The sequence below is a fragment of the Lepisma saccharinum genome, chromosome 28 (genome assembly GCF_977018435.1).
Source record: "Lepisma saccharinum chromosome 28, izLepSacc3.1, whole genome shotgun sequence".
NCBI lineage: Eukaryota > Metazoa > Arthropoda > Insecta > Zygentoma > Lepismatidae > Lepisma > Lepisma saccharinum.
In genome coordinates this window covers 25,387,412-25,405,762 of record NC_139256.1, presented here as the reverse complement: position 1 = coordinate 25,405,762, position 18,351 = coordinate 25,387,412, and the positions used below count along the sequence as shown (strand labels likewise).

Genomic DNA, 18,351 nt, shown 5'->3' with positions numbered 1-18,351 from the left:
TGACGACAAATAAAAATCTACTACATCCAGGCATGAAAATAAATCTAAAATCAGAATCAGAATTGTAAGTTCAGGGTTACGATAAAAATAGTTCCTCCACAACTGTTTCCTGTGTTAGTAGATATTGCAACTGATTATGATCTGATTTCTGCCCTCCATATTTAATTGCAATTACGTTCACTTACAGTGACTTTGTTTCAATTTCTTCTCTCGCTTCATTACGTACACGTTCACACAATTAGCCACAAGCAGATATACACTTGTCCGAACAATGAAGTGTGGAAAATTCTTATGGATTGCTACCCTTCTATTAGTCAACGAAGCTATTGCGTTTAGCTTCCACCAGATGGCTTCCAATAGCAAGTTCTTTGAGTTTTCAAAACGTGGAGCTATGCCCAGGTCATCTCTTGAAGAAAAATCAGCTTTTCGACGCTCTATCGAGAAGAGGAAACTGGAAAAGATTTATAAGAGGAACAAGGAGCTTGAAGACTCTACTTGTTCGCTTTTGACACAATATGCGCAAGAATTTGACATAGATCAGGTTTGTTGTAGGGTTTCATGTTTATAGGCTTATTCATTGATTTGTTAATTATACATTTTTGGATACAGATTTTAACGATGACAACATTTTTTGAAATGTAAAATGCTTTTATCTCAAAAGTAACATTTAGCAAATTCGTTGTTTTGGCATTGGCTCGACAACATCAGGGGGAAGCTGATGGGAATACAGCCCCCAAAAATTTTGAGAAATTAAACTTTTTAAATAAATTCAGTAAAGGACTCTGGAAAAATCGAAGTGGTAATTGCACCCCACCCCCATTAAAATGAGCCCCATATTACCGTTTATGCCCTTGAACGACTCTTAAAACGTATGTTATAAATTAAGGGCTTCGGCGTAAAACATGGTAATTGACATTTCGAGCGAAATTGCCATGTCATACAATTTGCATTGGTCTCAGTGAAGCCTTCTGAAATTGGTAAACACAACACGAAAACAATTTATCTAGAGTATAGCTTCTAATAACCTTCTTTCTTAATGAACTCAGGAATGACCGAAATGTTATTTACCATGTTTTACACCCGTGTCCTTCAAATATTAATTACGAAATACATGTTTTATTTATGTCCCTTTCCCTAGAATGTAGCTATATAATGTACACCTTTAAAATTCCAGCCCCAGAAAGAAATTCCTGCGTGGTCCTGTGAGTTCCTTTTATGTTGAACATGTAATATTTCATCTGCACATCTCACACACAGTATGCAGTCTGATTCAATAAGACAGCAAATTTTGCAAAATGTTGCACCCAAGAAGATTGCATGTATCAAATAATATATACAAATCATATAATAATGATAGCCCATTAAAATATTCTTGCATTTTTACAATCGGAGAGTTTCGTCAACCAGGAGAATGGTGTGTAAATCGGTGTTCTATTTTTTGATGTAAAATGTGTTATATGCATTTTTGTTACTATTAGGAACATAGCAAGTCTTGTCTTCATTTAAGCTGCAACAAATTAATACAACCGAAATATAGAAATTTTGTTTTCGTGATATCTACCAGGTAAGTTGCCACAGAACTGTGAGAAAGGTGCGTTCTGCCCCATCGTGAACTCAAATAACTTTATACTATTTGTAAGTGTTCGCAATCAATCCAATAAGCTTGCATATTCTTTCTCGAGCTTAGGATCCAATTAACTTTGTACTCGGGGTTTTAATTAGTCTTTTGTTTTGTCAGATCACTGGTGACTGGTACCCCCTGATGGCCACAGAATGTTCGGAATGCTTCACGTTCAGCGTTAATAAAACAAATTCCAGTTCCATCAACATACACTTTGGTGCTGATGGTCACAATTTTGTTATACCTTGTAACCTGCTGACCAATGGTGAACTGAGATGCGTTGGATATCGAGGCAGTAAGTTATTCATCTTTGGAATATTTAAAAGGCGTATGGAAAAAACGCTTTTCTTAAGTATATCTTTTGGGTATTAAACAAAAATTAGCGTGTTTGTGTCATTATACAGGGTGTCATTTTAATGGCGCCCACGGACCACAGAAACGTATAGAGGACATCAAAACAAACAACTTTTTTCAGTAACATTTTTCTCGTTGGAGCGTCGTTTCGGCGCTACAGTCGTTCAAAAAAGCCCGGTTTGCCGCCTGAATGCTGGCAACCACACACAACATTTGATTGCATTTGTGACGTCATATCCCGTTGTGAAGCGATGCGTTACAGGGTTGCCAGGAACACACACATTCTGTGAAAAATGACATAGCTACAATCAGCCACATTATGTACCGTAAAACAAAACGAGAAAACACGTTCTGTAACCTAACAGGAAGTAAGCAAACGATACGTGAAATGCTAGAAAGAAAATTGAATTCAAGTGGAAGTGGTCATATCGAATTTTGTATCAGCTTGCATGTCAAGTATTTGCAAATCTAGTTACCAAGTTGGCATCTACAATTTAGTCTATCCACTTCGTCCTTCTGATACTAGTTGTCTGTGACACACTGAACAGATGACAAAATAGAAATGAGAGAACTCAAAATTCCAAAGGTAAGCAACACATAATATAATGTATATTCAGAGCATTATGAGGCAAGTGACAAAAATGGTTGAAAATAAAGGGATATAAATAGTAGTAAAACAAACTCTCCGACGACTGTGTCTACGCACCGGATACACATGTAATAGTTTGCAACTGTGAACAGGGCAGTATATTCGCTACTGATTCATCATTAGATTGTTACTGTGGTTGTACGTGTTTTAGCCGTAATGTAACAACGTGGACCTCGGATACTTCCGTTATCAGCACAAAGTACCACAAGGCATCTGGACACAAACCTGTAGATATCAACCTTGCAACGAGATTTGCAAATATAATTGACATGTAGTTGGGCGTAAACAGCCATATGTAAGCTGTAAGTCCAATAAAAGTTATTGTTGTTGATATTTGACATGTAGGCTGAGACAAAATCCGATATTGACACTTCATTTTAAATTGTTTTTTACCATTTCTCGTAACGTTGGTTCACTTCCCCCTTCCCCTGAGATGACTGCTGATCTTCTGGCTGGTAGGCTATGATGTTCGGTCTACTGGACGCGTTTCTCGCTTCGTTTTACAGCTAATAATGTGGTTGGTAGTTTGTCATTTTTCACAAAATTTGTGTGTTCCTTGCAACCCTACCGTGCGCTGTTTCGCCGCAGGAAAAGACGTCACAGATACGATCAAATGTTGTGTTGGGTTGCCAGCATCCAGGCGGCAAAACGGTCTTTTTTGAACGGCTGTAGCGTCGAATTGACGCACCAACGTGAAGAATGTTACTGAGAAAAGTTGTTTGTTTTGATGTCCTCTAGACGAATCTGTGGTCCGTGGGCGCTATTTCATCTCTCTTTTCTCTATCTCCCATAAAACACATCTTTCTTATGATATGTAAACATGATGTCAACATATCCAACTTAAGGACGGAAACTAAAAAAAAACTTTTTCGCGGACGCTCATGTAAGGAATACTCAAAATATTGTAATATGTTCATAAATGAATGTGCATTCATGTAGTTACACACATTTATCTTGTTAAGGTAAGAGCACAGGTAACGGTTGGAAGAAGTCTGGTGACGTCAGTTATTGACCTCGACAGAATTGAGATACAGCAGCGCCACCTCTTATTCTATCTGGCAGAATAAGTGCAAGCAAGATTGCGAGTGGTGCCTCTCAGCGCCTCTAAGCGGATTATTACGAAACTTCTTGCGAATGGGGATACTCAGCAGGAGGTCAGTGCACCGGTTTCCTGCCTTCGTTCCATATCTGCTTATATGCCCTTATCTGTGGTAATAGTAATAGGTATTAAAGCAATACAGACAGTGGAGATCCACACAACATTTTCGTCAACATTTAACATCAGTGGAGGTAAAATAATACGGATAAAGGGTTGTAATCAAAACAATTTTAACATCACCCAGGTTAAACTTCGACTGAAATCTGGTGTGTACCTTCTGCTACCACTGTCTGTGTTTTTCAACACTAGTGTTTTTTATTGGGATTCACAGATTATTTTGTAGAGATCAATGAATACTAACACGAATTCTATATTTGTACATTGAAGAATAATTTCCTTCACAATTCTTTGCAGTTCCTTTCAACATAGCAGTTCCGCGTATAGTACCAGAGGGCTACATGCTCATGATGATTTGTAGGACAGGAGCTTCAGTCCCTGTGTTGACAATTGCTTTCACTCAACAAACTTCACTTGACGAAGACAACGAAAACTCAATTCTCAATTTTTTCGATGAAGTAGGAGTCAAGAAAATCTTGACATTTGTTAATGGTTGCCAGTGAAATACAAGAAATAATACAATAGCATTATAAAATGCACGAAGAATGTACATTTAATTCCAGTCAATTACTTCATGAACATGTAACAAATTTTTTGTGAACTGAATAATAAAGAATTAAAAACTGAATGAGAATTCTTTATTTGTTATTTGGATGTATCATTTATTACAGCTACACATACACGTATATATATATATGGTGGCTCAGTCGGTAACGCGTCTGACTACCATGCTCAAGGTCCCGGGTTCGATCCCCGGCCGGTTCAAATCCGGGAACTTTTCTAACGGTGGAAGCGGCCCCGGCGCCCACCCAGCGTCGAATAACATGGGTACCTGGGGGAAACCCTGGGGGGTAAAGGCGGTCAGGGGCGTGATGCTGATCACATCACCCCCACTCACGACCGGATCAAGAAAGTGTGGGGCGTTACCCCCACACCCCCTATACGCCTTCATGGCGTTGTGCTATGCACAGGGGAACACTTTTTTTTTTTTATATATATATATTGATCAGATTTGTGTTTTTATTTGATTTACTTATTTGATATTTGTTATTTAACGTTGATTTTCTGTCTCTTTTGGCTAATCGCTATGATGAGGATGAGTGATGATATGATGAAAGTGATGAAGGGAAATTCAGAAAGAACACCCATCACCCATGCCCAGGCCGGGATTCCTCATCTATTTTACCGCCGCCTCTTGAAATTCCGCATTTGTTGCCAGACAATTTAGAAAGGAGACTTACCCTTCGCGGTGGTGTTGACACGGACATCCTTTTGCTAGTTAGTGAGGATCCCTCGCTTTATGTATCTATTTGATTGTCCTCCAGAACCAGAAGATGCCCACGGCATATGTTGTGAGTAGTAGTAAATACAATACGGACAGGACGAGAAAGGAAGAGCATCCCCTCAAGCAGCTTTGCTACACTTAAAACTTGCTTAACATGAGCATATGAGTTTTTGCTCAAGTGTGGAACCCTTGCCTAATCCAAGATTTTTGTAAAAATGCCCTCGGGAATTTTTCAGAAAGGAAGAGAATTTTTCAGAAAGGAAGAGAATTTTTCAGAAAAGAAGTGCCCCTCAGATTGATTTGTTTATACTTACAGAAGGCACTTCTGTGAGATTGTTGTCCATAAACTTGTCAAAAATATGCCCCTCTTGGCCACACTTAAAACTAGGCTACCCACACCCATACACACCCACACCCACCCACACCCACCCACACCCACCCACACCCACCCACGCATATTCACTTCCGGTTTACTTCCGGTCCACTTCCGGTCCACTTCCGGTCCACTTCCGGTCCACTTCCGGTCCACTTCCGGTTTACTTCCGGTTTAAGTTCAATTGGACACCAGGCTTATCTTGCATATCTAGTACTAAGACAATGCAATATGCAGAGACTCTCTAGAATTGCTCTGTGACTCTCTCATTTCTCACATCATAAATATATGATTTTTCACCTATGAGAATGACACTGCATATGGTGTCTTCAGGTAATGCCTCGTGGAATTCACAGATAATTTTAATGTTTGTCCTGTCATTAACCACAACTTGTTTTCTTTTTGAAGTGTTGATGACAAACATGGGTCTCCGTTCCTTGAATTCATCTGGTGTGTAGTACAGGTCTGTATTCCCGGTAGTGACTCTTTTGAAAGCCGAAAAAGCTTCATATAATTTGAGAAAATCATCCTTGGAAATGTCTAAATTGTAATTTTCTCTAGGAAAGACTTCATTTCTGCCATTTTTAAGATATATGTTCTTGATGTTGCAGTTATCAAATCTACTTGAATTTTTTTCCTGATTATTGTGTCTCCTAGTCTGAAACAGTACTACCACAAAATCGGGCATGTCATATTGTATACTGGAGAATGAACTTGTGGCATCAAATTCATAATAAGTACCAGAGGCAGGCTTCTGTACGCATTGATATGTGTAAAATTGAAGAGGAACCTGTGGATTTTTTAGGATATCTGCTTTGTATTTAAGAGCGTAACTGGCCTCATATTCAACAACCGGGATTCTTAACTCCATAGTCTGAATAATGCATTTGCCTGCATCAGGTAAGGTATTAGGCAAAGCTTCCCCCGTAGGGTTTAATGTGCTGTACCTCATCAAAGCATTGTTATCATTGGCAGCTCTTCTAAATGTAATTCTTAAACCACCCTTCCACATAATTTCTTTGTAATCCGAGAAGAATCCTGGCAAAAGGCGCATGGGGAACAGCACTGTGTGGTTTTTAGATAATATTTTATCACCAGCTTCAAATCCGCCTATTTTGTAGTAAGAAGCCTCGGTTTTGGATAATTTTAGAGTGGCCAAAGCCGTGGAGGTAATGCCTGGATAATCCACTCTGTTTATAACAACGCCGTGCTTTCTGATCTCAATTTCAGAGAACAGATGCGGCACAAAATTGTCCACCAGTCTTATATTTGTATTTGCCGGGTAATCTGTTCCATCGAGCTTTACAACATCAAATTTGATGTATAGATCTGCTCTGTGGGGGTGTATAAAGCCATCCCCTACATCAAGATCCACCTCGATCTCTGTGTTGGGTTGATTTAAATTTGCAAATGTCCTCCTGTTTGGGGGGAATGATTGTAGCTCATAACTCTCAATATTTTCCATTGTATGTATTTTTATTTAAATGTTAATCTCTACGATTGCAGTTGTTGTGGCTCCAGCAAAATCAACTAATTCTTCTTTTTCATTAGTGACCATCAATTCAATGTAATCTATTCTATTATGGCACACAGGAAAATATAATGTTGGGGATGGATTGTAGATGATTGGCTCCATGAATTCGGAATTAGGTTTGAATGTTGCAATGATGCCGGTTTGTTTGTGAGTGCCTATGCCATTTGATTTGGTGATCATACCCTCGGCCACATTACAGTGAATATTCAGAGTCTCTATGGCTAAGAATTTAGGTATATTAATAGCAGTGTGTTTGATGGCCGGTTCGAGTTTTGTGTTGTTCTCAAAGCCTAACAGCTCTCCTATAGTACCCAGATCCACTGTCTCCGTAGCAGATACAATCTCTACTCTGTGAGTGACAGAATTTTGACTTAACACTATACCTCTGGGTAATTGAGCATTTAGAGTGGACAGATTATACTGCCCTGGAGTGATGACGATTTTTTGATCCCCTACTGCAATTGTGTTGTTGTGGTGAGTAATATTAGGTATCAAGTACATGCCGTAAAATGCTCTGAGAGCTATTGTTTTGGGATAAACTATGTCATCGTGCAATTTGAGTTTCAATATTGAATTTTGGCTGGTGAGATGGAATACCCCCATGATGTTTCAGATAAAACAAGGCTTTTTGAAAATTTTCAATTGATGGTTTATTTATTTGAGACATATATCTGAGAACAGATAAACACAAATGTCCGCAATTAACATCTTTGAAGTTTTGAACACGGGCATTATTGTAATAAAGATTAGCTGATTTTAGATATTTTACTAAATTTTCAGGTGGAACACCTCCAAATGAATCAAACACAAATGCCTCATCGTTTAAATATTTAAGATAACAAATCCAGTGAGTGCCCTGATTTTTGTACTCATCCAAATTAACAATGCCACACTCTTTGTTGAGTGGTTGTTCCGGTAAAGAATCAGACATGTACACACCTCTAAAATTTTTGATGCCCAGTGGCTTGATTAAAGCTTCAATATCCTGGTTTGTAAGCGGCTCTTGTTTTTTTTAAACTTATTCATGGCTCTCTTAACACCTTTGCCTTTTTTCTCCATGGCGAGGTTATGGCGCTTCTGCTCATCTAATTCTGCCTTATTCTTCTTGGCATCTATTACTGTTTTTGCTATGGCAGCTGATCCCCCAGCCAAGCTCCCAACAGCCCCGAGAGCAGCTAAGATGGCCGGGATAGTAAATATGAATCCCCCTACATGTGATTTTTTTCTTGATTGCTGTAATTTTTTTAATTGGGGGGTGCTAAGCAACAATTTCATACCATGTCCCTTTGCAAGACAAGAGCTTTTTTTCTTGCGCTGCTTTTTGGTTAAAAGACTGTCAATAGTTTTAAGAGATTTGAGACCTGCATAAGGTATTTGATACATAACACCCTTTGCCTTCATTGTAGGTTTATTATATACATATTCACAACCCCCACCCCAGTTTTTGTTTGGTGCTCATAGCTATGGTGGTTCCCAATGCTGCTATTTTTTCACTTAAAGAAGCATCTTTGCTTACAAATCTACCAAATGCAGCCTCTTCTAATTTCTTGTCTGCAACATGTCTCTTGTCAAGATCAGTATGTGTGTTGTATGCTATGTCATGGTCTCTACAAGCAGCATCTAGGGGATTAACACCAGGATCCCCTCTGTTTAATCTATGATCCAGTTTTGTGCCTGGACCACAATACTGATAGCCTGGAATGTGTAGTTCAAATGGCAGCTTGTTTATAATGTCATTAACAAGGCCCCGACCCTCAGAAACATTCCAAAATTTAGGTGGTAGAGTATTAATAATTTTTATAAGATATCCAATCCCCTTAGGGTCATTCACTATAAAATTAGACAATTTTGTGCTTATCATGTCCATAATTCCAACCTTTTCATTGTAAAAATTGTGGTTCCCAGCATTTTCCTCCCCAGCTATCACCAGCAACCTATCTACAAGTTTCCTGACATCATCAACCCACACAAATTCTTTAGGCAGAGTATTGTATTGTTTGATTCCACTGCCAGTCTTGATCTGTGACCATATGGGCTTGATTAAATTATTGTATTTTGCTCCACTGCTAGACTTGACTCTTTTTTGCGTGGGATCATTGTTCTGGTACAGAGCATCTGATTTTATTAATATTTCTTTGTAATGTTCATAATCTTGATCTGTATAGCTGCCAGGCCTTTTCCTAGTCATCAGTTCCCACAATCCAGGTGTGCCGGGGTACTTAACAAAAGCACCTTTTTCTCCGAGACGAGATTCTGAATAAACAATTATATCATCTCCCATAAAAGTTACTCTGAAATTACCAATTCTATGAATGATGCTGCCATCAAGCTCTGTGTCGGCATATAAGCCAAACACCTCATCTTTGTTGTCTTTAGGTGTGGTTAAATATTTTTGAGCAAGAAGACCCAATTCAATAGGATCCTGAGTAGCTTCAATTCTTCGAGGAGCAACAGGACTAGGTGTATGAATACTGGAAAGTGGGGTGAATGGATAATCTAATATGTTCCTTGCAGCTACAGGCACAAGCTCTGTGATCAAATCTTGATTTTGCTCTGTAACAGTTTTGATATTCTTACCTAAATTATTAATAGCATCAATTACAGGCTGTTCTGTTTGCTTGTGTTTTTCATAAATTCCACGGTTCTCTGATTTCCATCCCTTAAATCTTTTTACAAGATAATCTCTTAACTTAAGATCATCAATGACTGGTCGTTTCATGGTTGTTTATTTATGTCTCAACGTCTAGAAAATCGTTGATTTTATTTCTGTATTTTCCAGTATTAGGTGTTCTTGTCATATCAATTGTGACAAACCCATAACTGTCCTGGCTCCAGCACTTGCTGCAAAACTTGGAAAAATCATTGTAGCTCAAGTCCCCACCTACATATTCATCATGTATGTGTTTGAGGTTGGTATGGTCTTGATGAAACACACATATAAAATTGCTGTTGTCTCGGATCAGCTGCTTCGGTATTTTAGAAAAAGTCTGTGCCAGGTAGAAGCAATCAATGTTTTTGTGCCGGCCCTGTGTAAAGAAATTTCTAACCTTGTTTTGATTATCCAGTATAATGTCATCAAACACAACAACAGAATTATCGAGACATTCATCAAGTGGCTTAACATCTGGTTCAAAAGTGGCTATATCCAATCCATCATATAGCTTCATCAGCTGCTGATATTTTAATTGTTCCAAGCTCTTAGAGAAGACATACAAGTGCCTGTTTTTCCAGTCTAACCAGTTGGGTGCTAATAAAAAATTATCAACCATCAGTGTAGTTTTACCACAAGCAGATGGCCCAACAATAAGACACCTAATATTTTCAGGCAGCAAGTTGCCATTTCTTTTATTCTGCTGTTCAGGTTCTGGCAGCCTTTTTATAACATCCCAGGTGCTCATATTATCACTTTGTCTGCATCGATCCAGCTGTTTTCCGGATGACCCAGCCATTTGACAAATAACTTGTTGCCTTTTCTGCGGATGATTTTTTCTATGAGATATGTGTCAGGCTGTTTAGTTTTGCTGAGCTCTTGTTCATAGAACCTGCCTTTGAGAATTTCTCCTCGGTGATCTTTTATTATATATGTGTTAAGGGTCCCGGGTTTAACTTGAACTACTGTAAATAATTCGGTGCTCCAGTTTCTCGTAAAGCCTCTCTTGAATAAGTGCTTATATTTGCTGATTCTTACTTGTTCGCCCACCCTGTATTTGGCCTTTCTTGTTGTTGGCTGGTATCTAGGATAATAAACAGTCCTGATCAATTTTTGCTCATCAGATGAAGTTACTTCAGAGGGTTTCATGTTGATTGTGGAATGGACCGAGTTGTTATATTTATGTAGAAGTTCTGGAAGAATATTAATCCATTTATAATTACCTTGAAGGGTAAATTGTTTATACATAAGATTTTTTAAGGTTCTGTTGAATCTCTCTACAATCGAGGCTTTGAGATCACTGTAACTCGAGTAATGTTTTATTGCCTGGCTTTTAATAAATTGTTGGAACACAGAATTATAAAATTCTTTGCCATTATCTGTTTGCAAATAGCGGGGTGATCTTCCTGAATGATTGATGATTGTCCTGAGGGCTTCTGTAACACATTTTCCAGTCTTGGATTTGAGTGGCAGAGCCCAGGCAAATTTTGAAAATGTGTCTATTACAGTGAGTAGATACTTGTAGCCCTTGTTGATTTTGTCTAAGTTTTTCAACTGCCCACTTGACAACTCAATCAAGTCGCTCTGCCATAAATCATCTATACCCTTTGTGACTACTGGGAGTCTCTTAAAATTATGTCTGGCTTGTCTGTGTAATTCATCAACAATAATTTGTCTAGACATGATATGTAAACAAGAATATTGCAACTATGGGGTGTTCAGCAGCTGAGACTGCAGGATTTTCTAAATATAATTTGTCTCCTATTTGTATTTTAAATTCCAGAGATCCATCATCTTCAACATAGGCTGTTTCTAATGTATTGGGGTCTGTAAAATCCTCTAACTCTACACTGCTGATTTTTACTTTGTTCTCAGCATTTGTTATTGATAAGGTAGGGTAGTGGTGTGCCTGTGGTTGAAGCCAATATTTGATCTTGATTGGTCTCAGTGTGCCTCCAACAAAAAACTGGTAATAAAATTGTGCAGGGGACAGCATATATATTTTGCCACCTGGTGTAAATGGTGAATCATATTCTTTGTTGGGGATGCTGTACAATTCAAGAATTACTGTATGTTTTGGATTCTCGATTATGCCTGTTATTTCTTTTTCTGCTGTGAGCAATCTGCTTGTTACAGATTCAAGGTGCTCATTGATGGTCCTAACAACATCGTCATGGCCTGGCTTTATTTTTATGTCCACAGCAAGTCTCTTGTATTGTTGCACAATTTCTTGAAGCTGGGTAGCAAAAACAGACAGAGCATTTGCTTGATTGGATTCTATGGTTCCTAGTTGTTGCTTGATATTAGCTACAATTTGCTGTAAATTTTCAACAACTGCCAATTTTGAATTTTGAGCAGTAAGATCATGGACCTGTCTTCTGATATCCTCAAACAAGGCATGCAGTTCATTAATATGTTGATTTGTTGGTAGAGTGGCTACTGTCTGGGTAAGTTGTTTGATCTCTGCCTGGATATTCTTGATATCTTCTGATTTCAATATCCTATTCACTGCCCTTTTAATATTTTTAAGTTCCTGTGATGTGGGAAGATTTGATACAGTATTTTGCAAAAATTCAAGTGCCAATTTTACATTGTTTAATTCAGAAGCATCAGCCACATTTTGCATGGCATTTTGGAGCAGGGCTATATCTGCCTGAGAGGGTGTGGATTGTTGTAAAATTTCAAGCTTTGTTTGGATATCATCGATCAAGTGATGAAAATGAGATAGCTCAGATTCAGTGTTGAGGTTTTCAAGCTTTGTGATCTGTTGCTGGACACTGACAAGTGTGTCTACAATCCCAGGCAATCTGGATTCTAGTACATTTGCCAAATCACTTTGCACTGCTGCTATTGTACCCTCAAGATGGGTTATGGAACTTTGAATTTTTCCAAAATCTTCATATGTTTCAAGTTGCAGCTTGATGTTTGCAACACTCCGAGTTATTGCATTCAAAGCATCAGAAGATGGCAAGTTGTTCATAAAATTTTCAAGTGTCTCAATTTTTTCTTTAACCTCGGCTATGGTATTGTTCAGAGGATCCAGGTTAGGTATCTGGAGTGACTGAATCTGTTCTTTTAGAGTGGAAATCACTAGATCAAAATCTTCTTGTGATTTTATGCTTTTGACAATTGTTTGGAGCTGTGCCTGGACATTATTTATCTGTTCCTCCAATTGCTGTTTCAATTGCTCAGAGTTGGTGGCCTGGGTCTTAAATTTGGCTTGAAGAGCTGCTACAGCTTCTTCTAAACTTTGAAAATTATCCAATGTGGCCAAATCAGTATATTTCTGAAGCAACAATTTGAGTTCAGAATCAATTTTGAGAAGAGGGTCCATGCATTGTGATTGCAAATTTGTAATTTCTAATTGAAGACTGGCATTGAGTGTGGTCTGTAAAGCTTGCAAATCACTTCTTAATTTCTTGACTCTGACATCAAGCATCAGAATCTCATCACTGTGATCTTCATGTCTTGTATGGCCAAATATATCATTAGGCATTTTGTTTTACTGGTTATTTATTATAGAGTATCTGATTCTTAATTCTATAAAAAAGGGTATAAGCTTGTCATATGATCCCGGGACCTCAATATATAAGCAGTCACCAGCAGAAACAGTATAAACAGTGCCAGAAATCATGTTTGAGTGCTTAATTCTATAAATATTTCTCCCTACTGAAATCTTGACATCACCCTCAGGAGTTGTAATAAATTGCAATTGCCCACCTACAGGTAATTGGTAATGATTTAAATTATTGTTAAATATGTACAATATTTTACCTGTTTCATCATCATTATCTGTAAGTATGCTGTTCAGATGAATAATTAACAAGCCACTCAGTTTAGACATTACAGATTGTAAATCAGGAGAGGGTTGTGGTGTCGGCAGATCCATAATAGCCTGTTTTTTGAACCCAAATAAGTTCATAGGCATGTTTATTTATTTCAAATCATGCTCTGGAATTGGGCATTGTTTCCCACTTTTCAAATCACAATGCCCCCAAGGTAAAGTATGTATGTTACATGACAAAATGCATCTCTTATCATCATGTGGGTCCAGAGCCACTTTTGTTACAATATTGCTAGTCAGCAAGTGATTCTCACTCTGAATTCTATTTTCTGATGTTCTGATTGAACTCTGTGATTTGATGCAATTTTTATAATCTTCAAATTGGAGATCTTTTTCTACAGTCACTCTGCCAATGCCCTTGGCCTTTTTGGCAACAGCACCACTACATGTTTCAAAACTGTACATCTTGGCTCTTAACCCAGCAAATTCCACAATAACATCACCAAGTGTCTCATCTTTTAACTTGCCAGGCACCTTTTTGTTGTGGTGTTGAATTCTTGTATGTTCACTGGTATCAAAATATTGAAACAATTCAGGCTGTGACATATCTTGATAAACATCTTCTGTTTGAATTTCAAGAATAAAACTATCCGTGTCCATGTACAATAATTTTACACGATCACCATAAAAAGGTTTCAGCACATCATAATATAATATTAACATACGTAATTTGGACGATTCCAATATCACAGCCCCTTCATAAATAGGTTTATCAAATTTGATTTTTGTTTTCATCATGTTGAAAAGTGCCATGTGCTCATCATAAATTCTTCTGTAATTGAAGTTGGGCTTTGCAACCAATTTTTTGCTCAGGCTGGGGTCAGTAATTATTTTAACATCGGTATGTTTCCTGACATTTTCAATTGTTTTGCCATATACAGAATTCACCATCAATTTAAACAAGCCCTTATCAAATTCGCTTTTTGCAGATGTTCGAAGCTCCGTGTTTGTATCAATGTATGGTTTCAACCATCTTGAGTGCCTGAACCTCAAGACTTTGCCAACTTTGGTCACTTGGACACCATGTTTCATCAGGAACTGGAGGTTTTTGTAATATATGACATATCCCTGTTTCGGCTCCAGGGTCATCATGAGCTTCCTCTGTTTAGAGCCAGGTGAGCACTGAACCTCGGGAATTGGGGGCAGATCAGAAAATTTATTGTGCAAATCATCAGGAATTATCAGATCAGTCTCTAAGAACAGGCCATAGTCACTGTCATCAAAATTCTGAAGATCTTCAATATTGAAATCTTCAACCCACTCAAGCTCTGCATATGGCAATTTATCCATCATAGCGTGACCATAGAGGTTGTTTGCATCCGCATAAAGTAAATAATTTGATGGCCGTGCTGGATCATAATCAGGCATGTATTTGTTATTTGCTCTGGCATATCTCTGAGAACATTGCACCATCCCTCCTCTTATACATTCCTCTATAAACAGATACTTTTCTTGATCGTGGATCAGATCCAATTGCATTTTGGTATTGAAAAACGTTGCGGCCCATGCTAGGCCCGGGGCACTGTAAAAATACACTGGGTCCAGTCCATAATTTTGCATGGAAGATTTTCTGAATGCCTGCAATATATCAGCTAAGAGGGTCACATCAAGTTTCAAATAAGCCATGTGATAATCACCAAATGTCTTGCATTTTAAACTCTTCCACATCAACTGGGCATGGCGATAATCTTCATCAGTGATTCCAGATCCTCTGATTCTGCTGTAAAACGCTTCTTGTGGTGGCAGGGAACACTCATCAAATTTAGAAAAATCTGTAACATAGTCATATGGATATACACCCTTCCGCCTAATTAATTTCAGGTCCTGATTTGGAAACAATGCACGTGTGATTTTCAAGTCATCATCAGATAATTGAGTGGCCAGTGTAGCCAGGCTAGCAGGTAAAAATCTGTAAGAATCAAGAAATCTTATGTGAATAGGAACACCATCAACTTTAATTATCTTGCTAATAGATATATATTTCTCGTCATTTTCAGCTAAAATATTTAAATTCTGCTTGTCAAACCCCTCGTACCTGATCAGATGATGGAAATCATAATTGGATGCTCCATGGCAAAATATGGGGATAAATCTTGGTCTCTTGATCTTAATATTACAGCTACTACACAGGGCCATTAAGAATTTACCATCTGTATGAGAATGGTGATGAACCTTGATATTTGTATCTGAAAATTCAGAATCACATACCGGGCATTTTTCTGCATTGTTGAAATCCTCAATCTGTTTCTCTGTTAAAGGCAACATAGGCTTTGATATTAATAAGATGTTAGATGCTATGTCACGGCACACATTTTCTATTCTATGTGCAAATATTTTGATGGCATTTGGTCCCTTGTATGAATATTCTTTAATAACAACACCATCCCGTATAACCATAAAACAAAAGCTGGAAGGTTCATGTTGCTGGTATGGTGTACTTGAAGATTCTTCGGGATCTGGGCTACAGAATGCAATAGGTTTGAGGTTCGATTCGAAATCACAGACAATATATGCTGGGTGTTCCAACAAGGCCTCATACTTTTTGAATTTGCAATTTTCACTTGGATTGGGCATCACCATATGAACAGGTTTATGGTTCCCACAGTATTTCAGATGCTCATTTAGCTTGTTTTTAGCAATTTCTGCATTCACTTCCCGAACCCCCTTCACTATTTTTTGACCATCAAATACAGTTAAACATCTTCTGCACAACTTGAATATTGTATGAGTTTTGTCTAGTTGCGTTCTCACTAAAGCTTCAAGACTGTGTATCAGAGTATAATGGTTTGTATCATCTCCTTCAATTAAGAGCAGATCAATTGGAATAGCAGATTCATCATCAATTGTACTAATTCTGAGAGGTGCTATCGGGCAATTGCCAGTGGAACAAGTAAATACATTAATAGATAATTGCTTGCCATCGATGTGCCTGGCCCCTTTTTCAAATTTGTCAATATTCTGAACTGACATTGGATATTCCAAACCCTCCATTGCATCGTCAAAATCGTGCTCATGTTGTTTGTAATAAGTTATTCTCTGAGGATCCTTTGAAACTGGATACAAAGCAGCTAATATACACCACAAAAAGCATTTCTGGTCGGCGTTTTTTATATTGACCACGGCTCTTTTGTTTTTGATATTAGCAGGCAAAGGCACATAAGTAGATCCTTGTAATGGAGTGAATTCAGAAATATTAACATAGAGCTTGTGTGGAGAGCCACATAGGCTCCATCCGGACTCTTTTGCTGCAAATTCAGAGTGTTTGATGTTCAGTTGATTTATCAAATTGCCTATTATTGTGTCTAAATTTGCATTTGAATATACCGGTACAGTTTCTGTTATGTGGGGCTGTGTAAATTTTGTGCCATTTGGTTTCTTATATTGTACAAACAATTTGAGGGATAGCTTATAAGAGCCATTTTGTGCATTAAGAATTGCCTGCAGATCAGAATTTATACTGTTCAAGAAATTCTCAATGCCGCATCTTAGCTCTGATACAAACTGGTAATCCCTAAGTTGGGCATTAAAACTGCTACGGGTAGGTTCATGGCGTGGCTGTTTTGCTGCTCTGGCATTAACAGGTGCTTCGTGCCTTCTTTTCTGAGCAGATGTGGATGACTGTGCAGAGCAAGTATCTTTATGTGTATATGTAAAGTATTTCATGCTATATTTTCTATTGCATTTGGGGCAAATTTTTGTGGGAGTTTTGTATTTGTCCGGATTACAAATTTTTTGATGTCTGGCCCAATTAGAGCTGGATATATTTTTATTGCACTGATTACAATATTTTTGATTCGGCATTTTTGCTGTTGTTTATTATATACAATTTCCTGGGTTTCAATTCAAAACTTTATACTGAATAAAAAATATCAGTTGGGTTCAGCACTGTGATTTGTATGTGTATATGTATATATGTATATATACACTTAATATTTTTGGTTTTGGTATTTATATAAAATTTCCTGGGTTTTAAATCAAAACTTTATACTGGATCAGTTGAGTTCAACACTGTACTTTGTGTGTGTGTATGTGTGTACGTGTATTAATATTTTTTGGCTTTGGTATTTATATACAATTTCTTGGGGTTCAAATCAAAACTCTATGCTGGATAAAAATATCAGTTGGGTTCAGCACTGCAACAACACAACCTTACTCTTCAAAAGCTCTTACAATACTGGCTGATATGCAATGCAAAATCTCTTTATATACCCTAAGCACGGACCGCATTGAAACAATAAGCCAATCAGAATATAACACATAATCACATTATGTCATAAGCAACCAATCAGAAAACAACACATCTGAAACAATATGCCAATCAGAATATAACACATCATCAAATTATGTCATAAGCAACCAATCAGAAAACAACACATGTCTAATAATTTGTTGCACAGCATGATGCAATATAAATAAACCAGAAATAGGTCACAAGTGGGCCGGAAGTAGGCAAACCGGAAGTGGACCGGAAGTAGGCAAACCGGAAGTGGACCGGAAGTGGACCGGAAGTGGACCGGAAGTGGACCGGAAGTGGACCGGAAGTAGACCGGAAGTAGACCGGAAGTGGACCGGAAGTGGACCGGAAGTAGACCGGAAGTAGACCGGAAGTAGACCGGAAGTGAATATGCGTGGGTGGGTGTGGGTGGGTGTGGGTGGGTGTGGGTGGGTGTGGGTGTGTATGGGTGTGGGTAGCCTAGTTTTAAGTGTGGCCAAGAGGGGCATATTTTTGACAAGTTTATGGACAACAATCTCACAGAAGTGCCTTCTGTAAGTATAAACAAATCAATCTGAGGGGCACTTCTTTTCTGAAAAATTCTCTTCCTTT

At 38.1% G+C, this 18,351-nt stretch overlaps 1 protein-coding gene across 1 annotated transcript; it reads left to right on the top strand.

Moving 5' to 3' along the window:
• The first annotated feature begins 206 nt into the window (after positions 1-206).
• Positions 207-4,468, top strand: LOC145980798 (uncharacterized). Its single transcript, XM_083113884.1, has 3 exons — positions 207-541; positions 1,739-1,916; positions 4,138-4,468. Exons 1-3 carry the CDS (start codon positions 272-274, stop codon positions 4,341-4,343), a joined length of 654 nt encoding a protein of 217 aa, XP_082970010.1. The 5' UTR covers positions 207-271; the 3' UTR covers positions 4,344-4,468.
• Positions 4,469-18,351: the final 13,883 nt, after the last annotated feature.

Excerpts from the sequence above, each read along its gene's own strand:
- LOC145980798 (XM_083113884.1), top strand. The coding sequence starts at position 272 with ATGAAGTGTGGAAAATTCTTATGGATTGCTACCCTTCTATTAGTCAAC. Across the intron at positions 542-1,738 it reads AAGAATTTGACATAGATCAG|ATCACTGGTGACTGGTACCC; the intron begins GTTTGTTGTAGG and ends TTGTTTTGTCAG. Across the intron at positions 1,917-4,137 it reads ATGCGTTGGATATCGAGGCA|TTCCTTTCAACATAGCAGTT; the intron begins GTAAGTTATTCA and ends AATTCTTTGCAG.